The 22995-nt window shown below is 43.3% G+C and overlaps 1 protein-coding gene and 1 long non-coding RNA gene across 9 annotated transcripts in view; one reads left to right on the top strand and one right to left on the bottom strand.

The window, feature by feature from the left end:
• Positions 1-5796: 5796 nt before the first annotated feature.
• On the bottom strand, positions 5797-6257 carry LOC100350565 (small ribosomal subunit protein eS17). Its single transcript, XR_016231131.1, has one exon. It is a non-coding gene; the product is annotated as a small ribosomal subunit protein eS17 (long non-coding RNA).
• A 1123-nt stretch (positions 6258-7380) lies between these two features.
• The window catches only part of RAB3GAP1 (RAB3 GTPase activating protein catalytic subunit 1), a 116385-nt gene continuing 100770 nt past the window's right edge, over positions 7381-22995 (top strand). For 2 of the 8 annotated variants that reach the window (XM_089329281.1, XM_089329280.1), the window contains exons 1-4: positions 7492-7517; positions 7619-7674; positions 13333-13483; positions 14070-14145. Coding sequence is in view for 2 of the 8 variants with exons in the window: in XM_002712424.6 (XP_002712470.1) it covers positions 7500-7517; positions 7619-7674; positions 14070-14145 (150 nt within the window). In the remaining 6 variants the exon portion in view is untranslated. Of the gene's footprint in view, positions 7518-7618; positions 7675-13332; positions 13484-14069; positions 14146-22995 lie in introns of all 8 variants that reach the window. The other 6 variants (XM_002712424.6, XM_008258517.5, XM_089329283.1 and 3 more) reach the window with 4 other exon arrangements.

Genomic DNA, 22995 nt, shown 5'->3' with positions numbered 1-22995 from the left:
AAGGAAATACTGGTGATTAAATAAGATTATACGTGTAAAATACAGTAATTAGTTGTAGATAGGTGCACACGCATATACATGCTCAGCAGAATAATTTTATTTTCCAAATTTGCATTTCATTCTTACTACTCTTTTCAATTATTTTGTCTCCTACAGTCTGATTCAAGATCCATTTAAATATCTTTAAAAATAGAAGACTGTTACCATGCACTGTCCCTTCTGAAACTGCCAGATAATAAGATGCAAGCTTAAGGAGTGAAGCTAGGTGCTCTTGACTTATTATAGGCCTTGAGAATCACGCAATGACTGTGTACTCGAAGCTTTCTGACGGCAGGCACCTTGTTTTTATTTTTTCATTTTCCAGTTTCAGGACCAGGGCCAGGCATATGGCAGTTGCTTCTAACAGAGTTTGCGATGAAGACATGGCTGAATGCAGATGAGCGAATGAAGGCTGCATTATTGCTTTCGAAATTCTCACATGGGTAACTGTACTGCTTTCTGTTTCAAGAAATAGTGGACTGCATTTTTTTAGAATATAAGATACTGTGTGCCTGTTCTGAAAAGTCGCTTGAATATTTTTCTACCTCTGATTTTCTAAAGAGCTTTAGGAAGTTGGGTAACTATCACACATCCTTTTCTAAGCCATTTTATAGTTACTTACGTCTTATCTCTTGGTGCTCAGACTGTGGCAACCCAGCGGGCAGGGATTATTTGAATCCCTCCATGGGATTGACCACCGTGCCATGACAGTAGGCCCTTGATAAATATGACTGAATAAACGGGGAAAACAGTGTCTAATAATGTTGGCGCAGAGAATTTCCCTCCAAACGGTTCCTTGTTCTTGTCTCCTGTCTTCCTCTTCCCGCTGCCCCGTCCATGCAATCATTCTCATGGCAGAATCATGAAGAGTATCCGATTCTCCCCTGCGAAGAGGCCGTCAAGACAGATGAGAACGGTACACTTCCCTGGCTGTGGCTCCTTTCACAAACAATGTTTGCTCTATCACTAAGACCTAATTAAACTGTTATGCCCCCCACTTTTCTCTGAGGACTAAGCTGAGGGTGATTTTTCCAGGCTTCTAATCTCCTAAATTGCCTATGCGGCAAAATATCTCCCTGTGGCCATTATTGGTAACACCTTGAAATAAATGAATTATGCCAGAGAGGAAACACACTTGCATGGAAAAGCCCTTGCCCTTGGACGTGTAGCAAAATAGCTCAATACCCAAAGAAACACAATCTTTTCTGCTTTGTGAACCAGTGAAAATCTAATAAAAGTGTGTCTCCCCTGAGTATTTTACATCATTAGCATGCTGGATTCACACTTCACTTTAACAAATAACTTATTTTAAAAATTTCTCCAGGGAGAAGACATGGAGCCAAAAATATCTTGGAAGAAAACTTTACCTAGCAACCTGATAAGGCTGCTTCATACAATTTCTAAAATTTAACTTCATGCAGCAAAGTCTTTGGGATTTTTTAGTTTCCAATTTTTGTAGGTCCTGAAACTTCTTAATGGCTAAGCAAGAAGAAAAAAAAAAAACACAGTGATGCTCTAGCTGTGAGTAGCACTTTATGGTTTTCGTGGTATATTCATTATAAACGCTGTTGCTAAAATTGATCCAGGACAGCGTGCTTACCATTTTACCTATGGACATAGACCTTGATCTTTGCCACAATCCTACACAGTAATATGTATTACAAATTCCATTTTACTAATAGAGAAATGGGTTTAAATGAAATAAATAAATTGCCCAAGGTCATATAGTTAATAAAAGACTAACTCAGATCTGCCTGACCTTAAATATCATAGCGGGTAAAGCCACTGTCTGTAGTGCTGGCATCTCATATGGTTGCCGGTTCATGTCCCTGCTGCTCCATTTCCAATCCCACTCTCTTCTATGGCCTGAGAAAGCAATAGAAGATGGCTCAAGTCCTTGGCCCTTGCACTTGCATGGGAGACCCAGAGGAGGCTCCTGGCTCCTGGCTTTGGATCAGCGCAGCTCTGGCCTTTGCGGCCAATTGGGGAGTGAACCAGTTGATGGATGACTTTCTCTCTCTCTCTCTCTCTCTTTTAAAAAAACATTTTTATAAAGATTTATTTATTTATTTACTTGAAAGTCAGAGTTACACAGAGAGAGAGGGAGAGGCAGAGAGAGAAAGTCATCCATCCACTCTTTCGTTCCCCAATTGGTCGCAATGGCCAGAGCTGTGCTGATCTGAAAAGAGGAGCCAAGAGCTTCTTTCCAGTCTCCCACTCAGGTGCAGGGGCCCAAGCACCTGAGCCATCTTCCACTGCTTTCCCAGGCCATAGCAGAGAGTGGGATAAGAAGTGGAGCATCCAGGACTCGAACCAGCGTGCATATGAGATGCCAGCACTGTAGGCAGTGGCTTTACCCACTATGCCAAAGCGCTGGCCCCATAAATCAGTCTTTAAAGAAAATCATGGGACTGACTGCAGTTGGCAAAAATCTTTAAGTGAACAAAAAGCCCTTTTCCTTTCATATGTACAAATTTCACTATCTGTCCATCTCTCTTTTCTTTCTCTTCACACAAAAGGCCAAGCTTACCACAGGTGCTTCATTTCCTGTTTCTGTGGGTATTCTGAATTCCTTGGACTGCCTTGCTGCCCAACTCCAGAGGGCGCTGTTCACAAGGTTCTCTGCAGGCGATCTCTCCCAAGCAGGACTTAGACTATGGTGGAGTGGTGAACCCTGGTGTTCCGTGTCCCCCAGCTGGGTGGGTTTCCTCCCTTCTCACCTTATTAAGAACTGTCTCCTTTAGTTCTCCCACCTCCCCTTCATCAGTCTCTCAAGCTACTCCAGCAAACAAGCCTGCCTGTTAGCCACTGCCCGAAAGGCAAACACCTCGGCAAGGTCAGCCAATCAACTTCTCTCTGCTCTCCGCTCTCACTGGCTTTTACAGGAGTCTACAGTTAGCCATCTTCAATGGCGTCCCCTCTCAGGTTCACTGCCAACTCTCTTCCCTGCTTTTTCCTTTCTGTTTTCTCTACCATTTGTTTCCCCTCTCTCTTGCTGGATACTTTCTTCTGTATCCATTTTCTAAACATAACCTTTCTTCAAGGCTTTACATGAGGTGCCTTTTCTCCTCTTTCTACGTCCTTTTCTGTAATCACCTCACCTATTCTTGTTTTTTAAGATTTATTTATTGGGGCTGACGCTGCAGCTCAATAGGCTAATCTTCCGCCTGTGGCACCGGCACACCGGGTTCTAGTCCCGGTCGGGGCACCGGATTCTGTCCTGGTTGTTCCTCTTCCAGTCCAGCTCTCTGCTGTGGCCTGGGAGTGCAGTGGAGGATGGTCCAAGTGCTTGGGCCCTGCACCCCATGGGAGACCAGCAAGAAGCACCTGGCTCCTGGCTTCGGATCAGCGTGGTGCGCCGGCTGCAGCACGCTGGCCGCAGCGGCCATTGGAGGGTGAACCAATGGCGAAAGGAAGACCTTTCTCTCTCTCTCTCTCTCACTGTCCACTCTGCCTGTCAAAAAAAAAAAAAAAGATTTATTTATTGGGGTCGGTGCTGTGGTGCTGTGGTAGTAGGTTAAGCCTCTGCCTGTGGGACCAGCATCCCATATGGGCACCAGTTTGTGTCTCGGCTACTCCTCTTCTGATCCCAACTCTGCTTACTGCCTAGGAAAGCAGCAGATGATGGCCCAAGTCCTTGGGCCCCTGTACCCATGTGGGAGACCCAGAAGAAACTCCTGGTTCCTGGCTTCAGATAAGCCTAGCTCAGGTTTTTGCCATCATTTGGGGAGTGAACTAGTGGATGGAATACCTTTCTCTCATCTCTTTTGCTCTCTGTTTGTAACTCTACCTCTCAAACAAATAAATAAAATCTTCAAAAATATTTTAAAAATAAAAAAATAAAAAAGTTTATTTATTTGAAAGGCAGAGTTATAGAGAGATTGAAGGAGAGACAGGGAGAGGTCTTCCATTCACTGGTTCACTCCCTAAATGGCTGCAATGACTGGAGCTGGGCCAATTTGAAGCCAGGAGCCAGGAGCTTCTTCTGGGTCTCCCATGTGAGTGCAGGGGCCCAAGCACTTGAGCCATCCTCCACTGCTTTCCCACACACATTAGCAGGGAGCTGGATCAGAAGTGGAGCAGCTGGACTCGAACTTTTGCTCTTACGAGATGCCAGTGCTGCAGGCAGGGCTTAACCTGCCACAGTGCCAGTTCCTTTACATATTCTTGCAATCTGAAATACTATTTCAACTCCCAGATTGACATCATCACCCTGGTCTTGCCTCTGAAGCCTATTCCTATATTCAGTATTTTTTCCTCAACAGCTCCCCTGGAACGTCCTGCAGGCCTGTCACGCTTCACATCTGCCAAACTGAGCTCTGGTCATTTTTCTCGCTCCTTCCAGCCTTCCCCATCTCAGGAAACGGCAGAACCTTCACACAGTGGTTAAGGCCAGACATCTTAAAAACAATGATTCCGCTTTTCCATTACCCCCAAGTTCAGTCCTTCAGGAAACCCTGTCTATCTTATCTTCAAAATCTGTACATATCAAATGTGTTCAACTTGTCAGGTGACCTCTCTCATCAAAGCCTCCACCCTACCCGTCCCTGGATGCATTAGCAACATTTGGCCATTTCTACTTCTTTTGCCTTACTCCTATCTCTTCTTCACATTGCGTCCAGACTTATGCAAAATTGTAAATTAATCACACGGCTCTCTTGCTTAAAATAGTTTAGTGACCTCAATAGTACTTCAGATAAAGTCCAACCCTCATCTGAAAGGCCCTATGCAACGTAACCTACGTCCACCTCTCTATCTTAATTGCAAACATTATGCTACAGGTACAAGCCCCTTGCTCAGTTCACTAGACAGATTGGACTTGCCCACCTTTGAGCCTCTGGACAGTCTACTCCCTCTGCTTAGAAGTCTCCAACTCCGGCCAGTGCTGCGACTCACTAGGCTAATCCTCCGCCTGTGGCGCCGGCACCCTGGGTTCTAGTCCTGGTCGGGGCTCCAGATTCTGTCCCGGTTGCTCCTCTTCCAGTCCAGCTCTCTGCTGTGGCCCAGGAGAGCAGTGGAGTATGGCCCAAGTGCTTGGGCCCTGCACCCACATGGGAGACCAGGAGGAAGCACCTGGCTCCTGGCTTCGGATTGGCACAGCGCACTGGCTGTAGTGGTCATTTGGGGGGTGAACCAACGGAAAAGGAAGACCTTTCTCTCTGTCTCTCTCACTGTCTAACTCTGCCTGTAAAAAAAAAAAAAAGAAAAAAGAAGAAGTCTTCTCCAACTCCAACCTGGTTATCTCCATCCTTTCCTTCAGTTCTCCAAGAGTTGTCTTGTCAAGGTTATCATATGTCATTGCTGGCCATGCAGCTAATGTCCAGTCTTCTTACCAGACTGCAATTTCCTTGAAGTCAGTGACTGTATCTACAATACATCTTCATATCTCTGGAGGCTAACAGAGTGATTGGCTTCTATTAGGTGCTTAATACATGCTCATAACTGAGTGAAGGTGCAAGCTGAGACCTCTTGGGGGAGACTGCAGCAGTAGTAACACACAGCTCCTCTCTAATAAAGTGGGTGGAAACTAGGAGGGGCATCAGGAGGTGGGAGCCCAAGGGTTGCCATCGGCAACAAATATCTGTTGTCAAAATTCTGCTGACCTTTAGTTTTGTCACCTGCTCCACCTATATCACCAAGTTTTTGATATCTCTAACTGATTTTATGTATTTTCATTACTGCACTTTCCATAGCTGTACTTTGCAGGCCCTAACCTCCAAATGCCTTCTCCGAGTCACAAAACTCAGTGAGACTAAATTTTTGTTGTTATTGTTACCCCAGGTTTATTGAAAATATGACAGTGTTAACAGAAAGGTTGAAACGGGCCCACGTGGCATTTTGAAATCCATCCCAACTGTAGGCTGAGTGATCTGCAGGTTGGACAGACTGCCAAAATCCAAAAGCTCCAGCATTTCCTTAGTGCCGGGACCTACCTCGGTGATCTGATCCAGGGCTGAGACCTCAGCAACATAATTCTCTCTCCTTTTTCTCTCCGCCTCCTGCAGCCTGGTGGAGATATCTCTAAGCGGGCCTCTCTGAAGCCGCTTCATCGGGGGTGTGACACAGCCTGCTATCCTGTGCGGAGCTTCTTGCAGGGAATGCTGGTGCTCTCCTCGCGCATGTCTTTGCCGGTGTGGAAGTCGTGCCCACGTGAGTGCAGTACTTCTCAGGGTGACCCAGGTTGCCTTCTTCATGGTTTTCATGTGAATGTGGTCCATGTTGGCAGGTCCTGAGTAAAGATGAGACTTGATTTTTTATTCCTTTAAGTATTAGCAAAGGTAGAGGAAACAGTATAATAAACATGTTCCTAATCTTTATTTCATTCCTAGACATTTCCATTATTTTAAAGCAAATTTCAGATATGACGTCATTTCATCTATAAATATTTCAGTATATGTAATACAATTTTTTTAGATTTATTCATTTATTTGAGAGGTAGTGTTACCGAGAGAGAGAGAGAGAGAGAGAGAGAGAGAAAGAGAGAGAGAGAGAGGGAGAGAGAGAAATCTTCCATCTGCTGGTTCACTGCCCAAATGGCCCCAATGGCCAGGGAGGAACCAGGAGGAAGCCAGGAGCCTGGAACTCCATCTGGGCCTCCCATGTGGGTGGAGGAGCCCAAGGATTTGGGCCATCTTCCACCGCTTTCCCAGATGCATTAGCAGGGAGCTGGATTGGAAGTGGAGCAGCTGGGACTTAAACCAGCACCCCTATGAGATGCCTGCCTGGCAGGCAGCAGCTTAATCTGCTGTGTCGCCAGGTCAACCCAGAGATATACTTCTTTATTTATTTATTTCTTTTTAAAAATATTTATTTATTTGTAAGGCAGTTAACGGAGCGATTTTCCAACCGCTGGTTCATGCCCAAGTTACTGCATTAGCTGGGCCTGGGTCAGGGTGAAGCCAGGAGCCTGGAACTCCATCCTGATCTTGTGCGTGGGTGGCAGGGGCCCAAGTATTCGGCCACCTTCTGCTGTTTTCCTAGGAACATTATGGGGGAGCTGGATTGGATGTGGACCATCCAGGACTCAAACTGGCACTCCTGGCTTCGTAGGGGTGGTTTAAACCCACTGTGCCACAAAGCCGGCCCCTATGATTTTAGTTTATGACTTAATCAAAGTGGGTTAAGTTCCCCAAGGGTATTATAGTAATTAGCTCAGTACCTTGCAATCAATAAAGAGAAATTGAACGACGAAAAACCCAATGTGCATTAGGTTTTCTAATACAGTCTTATACGCGTGACTCTAGGCCCTTATCCTTTCTTTTGTTCCCTTCCTGTACTCATTATTCTACAAGCAATTTTCAAAGTTTATTAAACCAGCCAGAGTGGGAGTCGAGCCCGGATACCGTCAGGGGGCGGGGATGTGAACAGGCCCCGCCTCTCGCGCGCCGCCGCCTCCGCCTCCTCTCCTCTCCTCGGCTCTTCTTCCCAGCAGCCCTAGCGCCCGCCCGGCGCTCCTCAAGATGGCGGCCGACAGTGAGGTGAGAGCTTTGCTTCTTACTTACCCCTGTCACTGTGTAAGTTCGCTCCTCAGTGTCATCTTCCGGGGCTCAGTCTCTGTGTTTCCTTCCCCCTCCCGCAGCCCGAGTCCGAGGTATTTGAAATCACGGACTTCACCACTGCCTCGGAATGGGAAAGGTGAGTGAGCCGCGTCTTTAGTTACCCTGGGCCGCGGCGTCTCGCAGCTGCGTCCTAACCAGACACGGGCACGGACGCCACTTCTGTGGGAAAAGTCGGACAGGCCCCCGGTCTTCGCTTCGTGTCCGCTGTGGGCAGCTGCGGACCACTTCCGCGTCGTGCGTCTCGCAAGGACGGGTCCCGGCCCGCCCCGTGCAGCCAAAGCCCTGAGACTCAGGCTCTCAGAAAAAGTTTGTTTCCTCTGCTCTCTGGGCGCTGGCCTTAGAGCTTTTGATTGTCTGGTTGCCGCCCACCAGCAAAAGCAGTTTCCGAGGGTACCACCGCCGTTCCCGTTTGCAGTTTAACCCATTTTTGTTACCGTAAGCAGTGAACTTGACAGCTGGTTTTGTGTTTTGTTTTTTTCTTCCCGTCTACATTGGTCTGCCCCTTTCCGGAGGAAGCCTTTCTTTAGAAGAAGGGTGGCTGTCCATCTGCCACACGCCCACCGTCTCCATCCTGTCTTTGCCAATAACCTTTTACAAAGTCTGCATATGGCGTGAGAACGCCTTGACTCAGGTTGCTGCATTTCGGTGGGTCATGTGCCCAGGCTCCCTGTGCTCCTCCCACTCGGAGGAACAGCTGTCGGGGTGTCGCCCAGAGTCACAGAAGCCCTTCAGTTTTGTGGGTGCTGAGGCCAGAATTTAGACAGTTGCACCGCTTTATAACCTTTCCGGTGGGACTAGGAATTTTGTGACTTTCCTGTCATACAAATGATCGCTGCTGGAAGGATGTTTTGACCTTTAGTACTCTCTAGAAGGAAGAATCACTAAGACATACCCACCCTGGCTCTAGAGCTATACTGCAAAAAACAAAAACAAAAACCCAAACAAAAAAACTTGATTTATATGTTAAAGCAAAGCAACAGTTAAAATGTGAGCCAATTTCTGCCAGCTATATAATTTAGATAAGTGTGGTATTGTTGTGGACTATGATTTTTGGAGACTTTGTAGTAGAAAGGATAGGAAAGGAGCCTTTAGAGTGTGAAGTGGTTGGTTAGACATGAGAAGGGACTGACAGGAGTGCAATTATAGGTGAGAATGAACCTTTGGGATTTCATGAATACATCTTCACGCAGGGAAGGCTGTCTATTAGAGGGCAATAGGGTACTAGGGAAGATGGAACAGGTTACAGCCTCCAAAGCTAAGTAAGAGAATCCAGATTTGGTGCTTTTGATCAGTAGTTCTGCAGTTTTAGTGTGTATCAGAATTATAGATTGCTGAACTCCACTCTTAGAGTTTCTGATACTATGGGTCTGAAGTAGAATCCCACAACCTTTTTTTTTTTATAGATTCGTTTATTTTTTTGAAAGGCAAGAGTTAGAGAGAGGCAGAGAGAGAGAGGTTTTGCATCTGCTGGTTCACTCCCCAAATGGCCACAGTAGCTAGAGCTGTGCCAGTCGGAGCCAGGAGCTTCCTCCGGGTCTCCCATGCAGGTGCAGGGCCCCAGGACTTGGGCCATCTTCTGCTGCTTTCCCAGGCCATAGCAGAGAGTTGGATTGGAAGTGGAGCAGCCAGGTCTTGAACTGGCACCCATATGGGGTGCCGGCACTGCAGATTGGCCTGCTACTTCACAGCACCAGCTCTTACCAAACTTTCTGGCATAGTTACAGGTAATACAGATGCCGCTGGTCTTAAGGTGATAAAGAGTGGCCAGTGTTGTGGTACAGTGTGTTAAGCCACTGTTGGAACATTGGCTTTCTATATCCTGGTGCGCATTCCAGTTGTTCACTTCTGGTCCAGCTTCCTGCTAACGTGCCTGAGAAAGCTGCTGGAAGATGGCCCATGTGCTTGAATTCCATCCATGTGGAAGACCAGGATGAAGTTCTGGGCTCCTAACGTTGGCCTGGATCAGCCCAGGCTGTTCTGGCCATTTTGGGGGTAAACCAGGATATAGATGATTGATCTCTGTCACTCTGCTTTTCAAGTAGATCTTAAAAAAAGAAAAAAAGAACTATAAGCTTGTGATTATAAAATAAACTGAAAGTATGTGATTGCAAAAAAAAAAAAAAAACTATAGATATAATGAAATGATCTTAGAGTTGCCAAGTGATATGATGAGAATTGTTTAAGGACACAAGGTAAAATGAAGGTGAGCAGCTTACCTTATTTGATGTTTATAGTGAGGATAGAATAGGGAATTGTAAGATAATTTCAGAGAAAATTCAGGTTAGATGAGCTTGAAATACATAAAAGTATGAAGAATCAGATGTGGAACTACAGTTTCTTACCTGAAGAAGAAAGATAACAGTGTCGAAGTGAGAAGAGTGCAGTTTTGGGCCTGTTGAATTTGAAATAATGCCTTGAAGGTAGATAGAAAAATCTAAGTAGAATCTTGGGAAAGTCTGGGTGAGGACATAGAGCTTTGAATGAAAAGAATGATCACTGTCCCCTAGTTAAATATTTACATACTTAAATTTTAAAAGTATTCTGAAGTAGAATATAAAATCCTTTAGTTCCTCTTGGAAATAATTAACACAAGAGAACTGTCACAAAGTAGGAAATTTATTTTCTTTTATGCTCTTGCTTGTAGAGCGAAGCAAATGTTCTATAATTCATGAGAAAAATGTTAAGACTTTGGAATCTTTTTTTTTTCTAAAGATTTATTTATTTATGTTAAAGGCAGAGAGAGAGAGAGGTCTTCCATCCGTTGGTTCACTCCCCAAATGGCTGCAATGGTTAGAGCTGGGCCAATCGAAAGCCAGGAGCTGCTTCTGGGTCTCCCACTTGGGTACAGGGGCCCAAGGAGTTGGGTCATTTTCTGCTTTTCCAGGCCATAGCTGAGAGCTGTATCGGAAGTGGAGCAGTCGGGTCTTGAACCAGTGTCCTTATGGGATGCTGGGACTGCAGGCTTTACCCACTACAGCACAGCGCCGGCCCCTAGAATCTTGAATTTTGAATTTAATGCATGAAGGAAAGTTCTTGATCAGTCTGTTACGAATCATAAAGACAATTTATTGAGAAGACTAAATAGAAGCCCATAACTCTTTATCATTTGTCCATTGAAAAAAATACTTACTGAGGCAGGCAGTGTGGCATTGTTACTTTTATTATAACAATAATATTTCATAATAGAGTGAAAAATATCACCTGTAAATCTACTACCATGCAGTAACTACTATTAATTTTTTGACATATTTCCTCCTAAAACTTCTGTGTTAACTTTGGATCAAACCATATTAATACTTCTTTTTTCTTTTAACATTTAACAATTTCTTGTTTCTTCAAAACACAATTTAAAATCAGTTGAGAGAGACAGAGACTGATGGAGAGCACTCCCATCCCTGAATCACTCCCCAGATTCCTGCAACAGCCAAGGCTAGGTGAGGCTGAAGCTGGGAGGTCTCCCATGTGGGTGGGAAGGACCTAACTAGTTGAGCCATCACTTGCTGCTTCCCAAGGTACATATTAGTAGGAAGCTGAAATTAGGAGTGGAGGCAGGACACAGACCCAGGCACTCTGGTCTTCAATAGCACAATTTTTTTTTTTTTAAATTTATTTTTTGACAGGCAGAGTTAGAGACAGAGAGAGAGTTATAGACAGTGAGAGAGAGACAGAAAGGTCTTCCTTCCATTGGTTCACTCCCCAAATGGCTGCCATGGCCAGTGCTGCACTGATCCGAAGCCAGGAGCCAGCACTTCCTCCCGGTTTCCCATGCGGGTGCAGGGACCCAAGGACTTGGGCCATCCTCCACTGCCTTCCCGGGCCACAGCAGAGAGCTGGACTGGAAGAGGAGCAATGGGGACAGAATCCGGCGCCCCAACCAGGGCTAGAACCCGGGGTGCCGGCGCTGCAGGCGGAGGATTAGCCAAGTGAGCCATGGCTCCTGCCCAATAACACAATTTTTAATAGGTATTGTATGTTCATCCTTTGAGTGGTTATATTGATTTAGAACGGTTTGCTGCAATTGGATATTAACATTGCTTATGGCCGGCGCCGTGGCTCACTAGGCTAATCCTCCGCCTTGCGGCGCTGGCACACCGGGTTCTAGTCCCGGTCGGGGCGCCGGATTCTGTCCCGGTTGCCCTTCTTCCAGGCCAGCTCTCTGCTGTGGCCCGGGAGTGCAGTGGAGGATGGCCCAAGTGCTTGGGCCCTGCACCCCATGGGAGACCAGGATAGGTACCTGGCTCCTGCCATCGGATCAGCGCGGTGTGCCGGCCGCAGTGCGGCGGCCATTGGAGGGTGAACCAAGGGCAAAGGAAGACCTTTCTCTCTGTCTTTCTCTCACTGTCCACTCTGCCTGTCAAAACAAAACAAAAACAAAAACATTGCTTATGAATACACATACACAGTTCAAAAACACACAGTTTACCTTTATAAGTGCAATCTACATTTCATACAAATTTTTGCTCATTTTTGGATATATTTTAAATACTCTTTTTTGTAAATATGTAGCTTTATTTCTGGTACACTCATTTTCAAAACTAATAATAGTCATTTGACGGAACCTTCCCCCAGAGTGAAATTAATGTGTGGATTAATATACCTCCTTTAATTTTAAAGAGGAATTAAATGAGAAAGTTCAGTTGGGTCAAATTCTGATTTATTTGAAAGGCACAGTGACAGAGTGAGACACAGAGCGAGATCTTCCATCTTTGGTTCTTTCCCCAAATGCTCACAGCAGCTGGGATTGGGCCAGGCTGAAGCTAGGAGCTGAGAACCTCATCCAGGTTTCTCATGTGCGTAGCAGGGACTCAAGGCCTTGAGCCATCACCTGCTGCCTCCCTGGATGCCCAATAGCAGGAAGCTGAACTCCGAAGCAGAACTGGGGCACAAACCCAGGCACTCTGATGTGGGCGTTATAAGTGGCAGCTTACCCACTGTACCAATTGCCCTCCTCAGTCATTACCATCTTAAACAGAAACATAAATTAATTTATAATGTCACTGAAGAAGAAATATGGTGCCTTTGAATACAGTTTGACTAGAATGAACAACACTGTGGCAATACTTCCTAGGTGTTTTGGGGGAGCAGTGTTGCTGTTAGGCTGTTAGTTTTTATCGTACTTACATAAAAAATAGAGTAATAATCTGTTTTCCTGAAGGTGTCTTTTAATATGTATTTATTACCACCACTGAGATTGACAGTTTTTATTTGCCGATGTTAAACATGTTGCGAAACAAAATGTAATGCTCCTTTTTAGTAAGTTTTCTTGGTCTTTAAATTTAAAGATTGAACAATTGGGGCAGGCGCTGTGACACAGTAGGTTAATCCTCCACCTGTGGTGCCAGCATCCCATTTGGGCGCTGGTTCTGGTCCCAGCTGTTCCTCTTCCTGTCCAGCTCTCTGCTATGGCCTGCAAAAGCAGTGGAAGATGGCCCAAGGGCTTGGGTCCCTGCACCCACGTGGGAGACCCAGAAGAAGTTCTGGCTCCTGACTTTCTATTGGCATAGCTCTGGCTGTTGCAACCATTTGGGTAGTAAACCAGTGGATAGAAGACTTTTCTGTTTCTCCCTCTCACTGTCTGTAACTCTTACCTCTCAATACAATAATAAAATCTTAAAAAGATTAAACAGTGAATAGTTTTTAAGTCTGGAGGTCAGTTTTTTTTTTTTTTAAAGCTAACAGAGTTCTTGTCAGCTTTCCTCTAAAACTTGTTTTGTGTATTTCTTTATTTTAAAAGATTTATTTATTTAATTGAATGAATTATACAGAGAGAGGAAAAGACAGAGAGAGAGATCTTCCATCTGCTGGTTCACTCCCCAAATGGCTTCAATGGCCAGGGCTGGGCCAGACTAAAGCCAGGAGCCAGGAACTTCTTCAAGTTCCCCTAGGTGAGTGCCATGTGCCACTACTTTACCCAGGCACGTTAGCAAGGAGTTGGATAGGAAGTGGAGCAGCCAGGTCTTGACCTGGCGCCTATATTGGATGCCAGCTTTGCAGGCGGTGGCCCCAACTGATTTTATTTCAATGAGCGAGGTTCCAAGATGTTTTCATTATGGGGGAAGTGGGGAGAGCCAAATCAGGCTATTTCTAAATACATTTAAAAGAAAAATATGTCCGTTATTTTGAAGTAGAGGAGAAATTAATGATTTTATAATTATCTTTAATAGTATTGTTTTAGTCAGTTTTTACTTCTGTCCAAAATTTATTGTTTTCATTTTAATAATTTATTCTTAATTTATATTTTATAGAAGGCAGAGTGCTTTTGTTAGGTAAACAGTAGACTTAAATGAATCAAAATAAAAAAATCCTTGAGCTAAATCTTTGTTTTTATTCTGTATCCATTAACATAACCATGTTAAATTTACCAAATATTCTCTAATCATAATGTTAAAATATTAGAAAACTTTTTAAAGACATTGTATAATAGGAAAAATGTTCAGTTAAACATTTAAAAAGCTTTTTTCCCCTCCCTAGGTTTATTTCCAAAGTTGAAGAAGTCTTGAATGACTGGAAATTGATTGGAAACTCTTTGGGAAAGCCACTTGAAAAGGTCAGATCTATTTGCTGGTGTTTCTGATGTTTACTTTGAAACCTCAATTTTTAAGACATTTGCTGCATTTTACACATTTTAATTAAATTTTTTTAAGTTATATGTAACCTAGAAACATATATGGCACCTGGAAAAATTTGGATTTGAATCTGTGGCAAGTGATATTTTTAAGACATTTGTGAAATGTATCTTGAATAATAAAGTTTTATTTATAATGTCATTCTTTGTGAGTGATTTTATTTGTTTCTCCTGATGTTTACTTCTTTCTTGCCTTCTCCCTTAAAATGTTAAAGTTTTTCATTGATCAGAGAAAAATTGAAATTACCAATTTCTTGGATAGAGTATTTTTCTTAACTGAAGAGGAGAAATCTTGATCTTACAATTGACATGTTGTGGTTAACAGATATTTTACTCAATTTTTGTATTTTATGATACCACTAGTAACATGCCCTCCCCTCCCTGCCCTTTTTAACTTATGAATGTTTTGAGGATTTTATTTAAAAATGAAACAAATGGTCTTTGAAATTGAGGTAGAATTTTAATTCTAGTCCAGATTAATTGATACTTTACTCATAAACTGCACTCTGATTTTTTTTTTTTTTTTTTGACAGGCAGAGTGGACAGTGAGAGAGAGAGACAGAAAGAAAGGTCTTCCTTTGCCGTTGGTTCACCCTCCAATGGCCGCCGCGGCCGGCGCACTGCGCTGATCCGATGGCAGGAGCCAGGTACTTATCCTGGTCTCCCATGGGGTGCAGGGGCCATCCTCCACTGCACTCCCTAGCCACAGCAGAGAGCTGGCCTGGAAGAGGGGCAACCGGGACAGAATCCGGCGCCCCGACCGGGACTAGAACCCGGTGTGCTGGTGCCGCAAGGCGGAGGATTAGCCTAGTGAGCCGTGGTGCCAGCTCTGAATGTTTTTTGAAGGATGTACTCAGAGAACAAACAGATTTTTCTGGATTGACTGAAAGTATCTACAGTTTGATTTTAAGCTTATATAGGGGTTTAGTTTGTTGGACAGATTCTTTTTTTTGTGTGTGTGACAGATAGAGTTAGACAGTGAGAGAGACAGAGAGATGTCTTCTTTCCATTGGTTCACCCCCCAAATGGCCGCCATGGCTGGTGCGCTGCGCTGATCCGAAGCCAAGAGCCAGGTGCTTCGTCCTGGTTTCATGTGGGTGTAGGGCCCAAGCACCTGGGCCATCTTCCACTGCCTCCCTGGGCCACAGCAGAGAGCTGGACTGGAAGAGGAGCAGCTGGGACAGAACTGGTGCCCCAACTGGGTCTAGAACCCAGAGTACCGGCACCACAGGCGGAAGATTAGCCTAGTGAGCCGTGGCGCTGGCCAGATAAATTCTTTTGAAGTAAAAATGTTCATTATTATTATAAATTTATTTATTGAGTAATAATTAACTGCAATTTATCCCTCTGTAGGAACTCTCAATTTTTTTTTTTAAGATTTATTTATTTGAAAGTCAGAGTTACACAGAGAGAGAGAGGGAGTGCACACACACAAGTGAGTTTTTTCATATGTTGGTTTATTCCCCAAGTGGCAATGGCCAGAGCTGGGCGGATCCAAAGCCAGGAGCTACGGGCTTCTGGTGGGTGTCCTGCATGGGTGCGTACTTGGGCCATCTTCTGCTTCCCTACTAATGTGCTGGATTGGAAGTGGAGCAGCTGGGTCTCAGTTGTGCCCATATGGGATGTCAGCACTGGCCACAGCACCATCCTCAGGAACTTTCAGTTCTTAATATTTGCTAGGATTTTTCAGCTTTGTGGTATTAAAAGAATTAGTGACTGTCTAAAACGTGTTATGATTTTTCTCTATATGAGTATAAGCAGGAAATGTGACATTACATATAGAAATCACACATCATTAAAGATTTGTTGGAATATATAAATATAGAGATGTTTCAGATTATTCTATTCCACTTGAAACTGATACATAATAACAATTGATACATATGCCAGTAAGACTAAAGGCACAATAATCAGGATATAGCTGGAATGGGAGGTGATTTGCACTGCTAAAAAGAGCTAAATCAGATACTTCTGAGCTCTGATATTCTTATACACGTACATACAGTTATTAGTATGTGCTGGATGTGAGGAGATAGTCAACAGATCTGTGTTGCCACTGAATGTGAATTCTAGTGGGGGAGAAATGCGACAGATAAGATTAACATTTTAAGTGGTAAATTCAATTTCCGGAATTAAATGAGTAATATTTAAGTATATAGTGTATTTCCAGGCATGTAGTAAAAGCTAAAGATGTATTAGTTCCAGCCTGTTTTTCCCTATTAGATAACTACTTAAACAGGTGCGGAAAACATGAGCAAGTTTCAACATGAGCTATAACTGTGATGAATAAAATTTTTAGAACTGTCAGGGCAGAGATTATTTGTCATATATTTGTCAATCCAGCTCCTTGCAAATGTGCCTGGGAAAGCAGCAGAAGATGGCTCAAGCGCCTGGGTCCCTGCACCCATGTGGGAGACCTGGAAAGCTCCTGGCTTCAGTCTGGCCCAGCTCTGGCCTTTGTGGACATTTGGAGAGTTAACTAGCAGATGGAAAATCTCTGTCTCTCCCTCACTCTCTATATCTCTGCCTTTCAAATAAATAAATTTCTAGAAACCTACTATATGATCTTTCTTGGAGAATGTTCCATATGCTGTTGAAAAGAATATTCTGCAGCTGTTGGATGCAGATGTCTGTTGCGTCCAACTGGCCCAAGGTGCAGTTTAAGTTTGTTGCCAGTTTGGCCATTGCTGATAATGGTGTGTTAAAAGTTCCCTACTGTTACTGTGTTGGAGTCTGTCTCCTTTAAGTCTATTGATATTCCTTTAAATATTTAGGTGCTCTGATTTTGGGGATACACACACACACAATTGTTATTTTCTCTTGATAAATTGACTCCTTTATTATTGTGTGATGGCTTTCTTAATGCTTTTAATTTAGTCTGCTTTATCTGATACAAATATGGCCATTCTTGCTTTCTTTTTGCATTTTGTTTGCATCGGATATTTTCCATCATTTTGCTTTCAGCTCAAGTGTATCCTTAGAAATAAATTTCTTACCAGCAGCATATAGTTATCTTTTTTTTCCTTTTAAATCCATTCAGCCATTATGCCTCTTTTAATTGGAATATTGAATCCATTCACATTTAAGATAATTGATATATAAAGTCTTACTACAAATATTTTCTTGTTTTTTTTTTTTTTTAAAGATTTCATTTAGTTATTTGATAGGTAGAGTTATTGACAGTGAGTGGAAGAGACAGAGAGAAAGGTCTTCCTTCCATTGGTTCTCTCCCCAAATGGTCACAACGGCCGGAGCTGCACCGATCCGAAGCCAGGAGCCAGGAGCTTCTTCCCGGTCTCTCATGTCGGTGCAGGGGCCCAAGCACTTGGGCCATCTTCTACTGCTTTCCCAGGCCATAGCAGAGAGCTGGATTGGAAGAGGACTAGAACCGGCACCCGTGTGGGATGCTGGTACCACAGACAGAGGATTAACCTACTGCGCCATGGAGCTGGCCCCTCTAACTTGTTTTCTAACTTTTCTTTTTTTTTAATGGTGAAAAATCAAATATTTACAATTAGCCAGTTAGGTTAAGTTTAGATGATCCCAATTTTGTTGATAACATCCAAAGCATCATAATCAGCAGCCAGAGGAACACATACCTTCTTTGCATCAGGTCTGATCCAGGTATTGACCTTGGCCATGTCATTGTCATAGGTTCTTCACAGCCTGTTTGATCTCTGGTGCTTGTTAGTTTGGACATCCACAGTGAGCATAGTGTCTTCCCTCTTCTTCATAGCAGTTTCAGTGGTCAGTGGGAACTTTATGAAGGCATAGTGGTCAAGCTTCTTTCTCCCAGGTGCTCTTCTGAGGATTTTTGGGCTGCCGGAAGGTGGGTAATGTGCAGATCTTTTTGTGGCTATGGATGAGTTCTTGGCCTTCATGCCTTTGCTTCAGCTTTGGCTTTGGGAGGGGCAGGAGCTTCCTTCTTCAGCCTTGGTGCCATCTTGGTGAAAAAGACTTAAAGGTTTTTTCTAGTTGTTTTCTTTCTTCTCCTTCTCTTGCAGTCTTCCTTTGTGGCTAAATGTTTTTCTCTAGAGGTATGTTTTAATTACTTGCTGATTATTATAAGTTTTTGCTTTGTCCATGAGACTTATAAAAAATTTTGAATATAAGAAGTTGCTTTGGAATTACAGTAACAGCACTCATCATAAAGATAGGAAAAGAAAACAAAAGGAAGAGGAAAAAGTAATTAAAGCTAAACTTGCACTCCATTACCCCTCACATTTTTAATTTTTGAATTTTACATATTTTTATATTGCCTATTTCTTAGCATATTAACGTAGTTAGTATTTTTAATTATTTAGCTTTTCACTCTTCATGCTAAAGATATAAATGGGTTATACACAATGTTTACAATGTTGCAGCCTTCTGAATGTGTATAGTTACTCTTACTAATGAGTTTCATACATTTCAATATTTTCTTTTATTTGGTAGCAACTCTTTAAGTTCAGAAAAGCCCTAATTTAGCATTTCTTGTAAGACAGATCTGGCAGTGATAAATACTCTCAGCTTTTGTTTTTCTGGGAATGTCTTTTTCTTTGCTTCTCTCTTTTTTTTTTTTTTAAATGAAGATTTCTTTATTTGTAAGGCATAGTTAGACAGATCTTCCATCTACTGGTTCTCTCCCCAAAGGGCTACAATTTCTGGGGCTGGGGCTGGGCCAGACTGAGTGCAGGAGCATCATCTGGATCTCTGGATGGGTGCAGGGGCCCAAGCTCTTGGGCCATCCTCTGATGCTTTCCCAGGCGCATTAATAAGGGGTGAGTTGAATTGGAAGTAGAGCAGCCGGGACTCAGACCAGCACCCACGTGGAATGCCAGCATTGCAGGCAACAGCTTGATCCGCTGTGCCACAAGGCTGGTCCTTATTTCTCTTTTATTTCTATAGCTTTACTGGATACAGTATTCTTCGCTGGCAGTTTTTTTCCTTCAGCATGGTGAATGTCTTGTCTCACCCCTTCATGGCTTCTATGGTTTCTGCTGCGATGTCTGTGGTCACGCAAATTGGAACATCCTTACATATCACTTCTGAAAAAAAAAATTTTACTTTATTTGAAAGGCAGAATAACTAAGAGAGGGAGAGAGGAAGAGGGAGGGATCTTTCATTTATTGGTTTACTCCCTGAATGCCTGTGATAGCCATGGCTATGCCAGTCCAAAATCGGGAGCTGGGAATTCCAACTGGGTCTCCTGTGTGGGTAGTGGGAACCCAAGTATTTCAGCCATCATCCACTGCCTCCCAGGAGCACTGACAAAACTGGATCAGAAGTGTAGAGTAGCCAGTACTGGAACCCACATTCTGATGTGGGATGTGGGCCTCCCAAGCAACAGCTTAACACGATGCACTACAACTCCAGCCCCTGAATTTTTGATACTATAAACCAAAAATAACATTTCTTTACTTACTATGTGCTAGACACTTTCTGAGCACCTTATATGTACGTCATCTAATCCTCACAAATGTTCCTGGAGGTTGGTATTGTTATTTAATTGTCATTGTTGTCAATAATTTGTGATTCTTTCATGACTCAAAAAGGACTATCTCAAGTTTTCCTTATTAGGGTATCTAATAACCCTCTGGAGCTAAATTATAGTTGGAAGTTAAAGAACTTTTGAACTGAGCCTTGATACCATCTTCATCTCTTCTAGTTTTTAGCGGGGTATTCTTGATCTGAGATGAGATGACTTCAGAAGAGTGGATTGTATATAGAAGACTAGGGTTTTTTTCTTTTTTAATTATTTAATTCAAGTTTCTGTTCATTTCAAATGGTCTTGATCAAAATATATTTGTGACTGCTTAATTAATATATAGAGCTGGAAACTGCCATGGAAGTGTTTCAAACCATATCACATAATTATATCACAGCATACAGCAACTTCTCAAATACAGTGAATTGTGGATAGCATTGCTAGCCTTCTGGACTACACATGTCTTTCATATTTTTTGCTATCTTTTGACATCATCATTTGTGTTCTTTAGGAGACCAGCTATCTCTTAGAGTTGAGTTTTACTGAGTTGTCATTTGTGTGCTGCTTTGCCAGGTACTTCCGTGCTTGTTTTTTTTTTTTTTTTTTTGAAAACCACTTTGAAAAGTATAAAGTTCTAGGACCACTTGTGACCAAAGAAACACTTGGTTTGTTTTATTTAAAAAATAGATGAATCTCCAGGAAGTTATTTTATGGAATTGTTTTTTAAAGAATTTTTATTTGAAAAACAGAGTTACAGACACAGAGAGAGGGAGAGACAGAGGTATTCCGCCTGCTGTTTAACTCCCTAAATGGCTGCAACAGCCAGGGCTGGACGAGGCCAAAGCCAGGAGCCTCTGGCTTCTCTGGGTCTCAACAGGTGCAGGGGCCCAAACACTTGGGCAGTCTTCTGCTGCTTTCCCCCCAGACATATTAGCAGGAAGCTGGATCAGAAGTAGAGCAGCTGGGTTTTGAACTGGTGCCCATCTGGGATGCCAGTGTTACAGGCAGAGGCTTAACCTACTATGTCACAATGCCGGCCCCATATCTAAATTTTTTTTAAATTTTTATTTAAGATTTATTTATTTCTTATTTGAAAGGGCAAAGTTATAGAGAGGCAGAGAGAGAGAGAGAAAGAGAAAGTCTTCCATCCCCAAATGGCCACAACAGCCAGAGCTGGGCTGATCAGAAGCCAGGAGCCAGGAGCTTCTGGGTCTGCCAGCTGGGTGCAGGGGCCCAAGCACTTGGGTCATCTGCTTTCCCAGGCCATAGCAGAGAGCTGGATTGGAAGTGGAGCACCTCGGACTCAAATTGGCACCCATATGGGATGCTGGCAGCTTTCCCTGTTACACCACAGCACTGGCCCCAATCTAATTTATTTTTAAGTTGTATATAATTTTTTTATTTGAGAGACAGAGTGAAAGAAGCAGGGAGAGATCTTCCATTGCTGGTTTACTCCTCAAGTCACTGCAGCAGCCAGGCTCTACCAGGCTGAAGCCAGGAGCCCACAACAACATCCAGGTCCTCCTGTTTGATGGTAGGTGTCCAAGCACTTGGGCCATGCCCTGCTGCTTCCCATGTGTATTAGCAGTGAGTTGAATGGAAGTGGAGTACTCATGACCTGAACCAGTACCCTGTTATGGGATGCCAGTGTTGCAAGCTGGGGCCTAACCCCCTGTACCATAACACCAGTCTCCTCTCCTCCTCCTCTGCCTTCTCTTCTTCCTCCTCCTCCTCTCATCCCTTCTTTCCCCCTCCCCCTCAGGTGCATTAACAGGAGGCTAGATCAGAAGTAGAGCAGCTGGTACTCAAGCCATCACTCATGGGTTGCCAGTATTTCAAATGGTGGCTTAACCAACTTTATCACAGTGCTGGCTCCTATCTTTATTTTTAAAAATTTCTGCACATAAAAATTTAAAATTGCCTGGGACCTTTGAAGACATAATAGACAAAAATTATTGTGATTAGAATTGAATTTTCTTGGCTGGCGCTGCGGCTCACTTGGCTAATCCTCCACCTGTAGCGCCGGCACCCCAGGTTCTAGTCCCGGTTGGGGCCCTGGATTCTGTCCCGGTTGTTCTTCCACTCCAGCTCTCTGCTGTGGCCCGGGAGGGCAGTGGAGGATGGTCCAAGTGCTTGGGCCCTGCACCCGCATGGAAGACCAGGAAGAATTACCTGGTTCCTGGCTTCGGATCCGCACAGCATGCCGGCCGCAGCACGCTGGCTGTAGCAGCCATTTGGGGGGTGAACCAACGGAAAAGGAAGACCTTTCTCTCTGTCTCTCACTGTCTAACTCTGCCTGTCAAAAAAAAAAAAAAAAAATTGAATTTTCTATTTAAAATTTTATTGAGATGTAATTATAAAGTTCACCAACTGAAAAGTATACATTTCAATGGTTTTTAGAATATTGACAGAGTTGAACAACCATTACTATAATCAATTTATTTTATTTCTGTTTAGTTGAAAGGCAGAAGGACAGAGTGAGTGAGGTCTCCCATCCACTGGTTAACTCCCCAGTAGTCTGCAGTGGCTGGGTCTGGACCTGGCTAAAGTGTTTTGTAGCTGGCTGCTTTCTCTTTACACATTCTCAAGGTTCATCCATATTACAACATTTATCAGTACTTCATTACTTTCATTGTTGAATCATATTCCATTATATGAGTATCCTGCATTTGATGTATGCATTTGTCTACTGATAGAAATTTTGGTTCTTTTCACCTTTTGGTTACTGTGAATACTGCTGTTAGCAGTTGATGTACAAGTTTTTGTATGGACATATGTTTTCATTTCTTTTGGATATACCTACATGTAGAATTTCTAGGTCATATGGTAACATTACCTTTTGCAGGATTAAAACATTATTTTTCAAAAGGGTTGTTCCATTTTACATTCTTCCCAGTGGTGTATAAAGGTCTCAGTCTCTCCATAGCCTCACTAACACTTATTATTATTTTTTTGTTACAGCCATCATAATAGATATGAAGTGATAGTTCTTTGTTGTTTTGATGTTTTTTCCTAATTGCTGATTTTGTTAAGCATATTTACATGTTTTTATAGACTGTTTTATGTCTTGTCTTTAGAGAAATATCTTTTCAGATCTTTTGTCTGCCTTTTTTTAAAATATTTATTTATTTTATTTGAAAGAGTTACACAGAACGAGGAGAGGCAGAGAGAGAGAGAGAGAGAGAGGTCTTCCATCCACTGGTTTACTCCCCAACTGGCCACAGCGACCAGAGCTGCACCAATCCGAAGCCAGGAGCCAGGAGCCAGGAGCTTCTTCTGTGTCTCCCACACTGGTGCAGGGGCCT

Source organism: Oryctolagus cuniculus, chromosome 3, assembly GCF_051225735.1.
Source record: "Oryctolagus cuniculus isolate XC-2025 breed Fujian yellow rabbit chromosome 3, ASM5122573v1, whole genome shotgun sequence".
Lineage (NCBI taxonomy): Eukaryota > Metazoa > Chordata > Mammalia > Lagomorpha > Leporidae > Oryctolagus > Oryctolagus cuniculus.
This window is presented reverse-complemented; position numbering and strand designations above follow the sequence as displayed.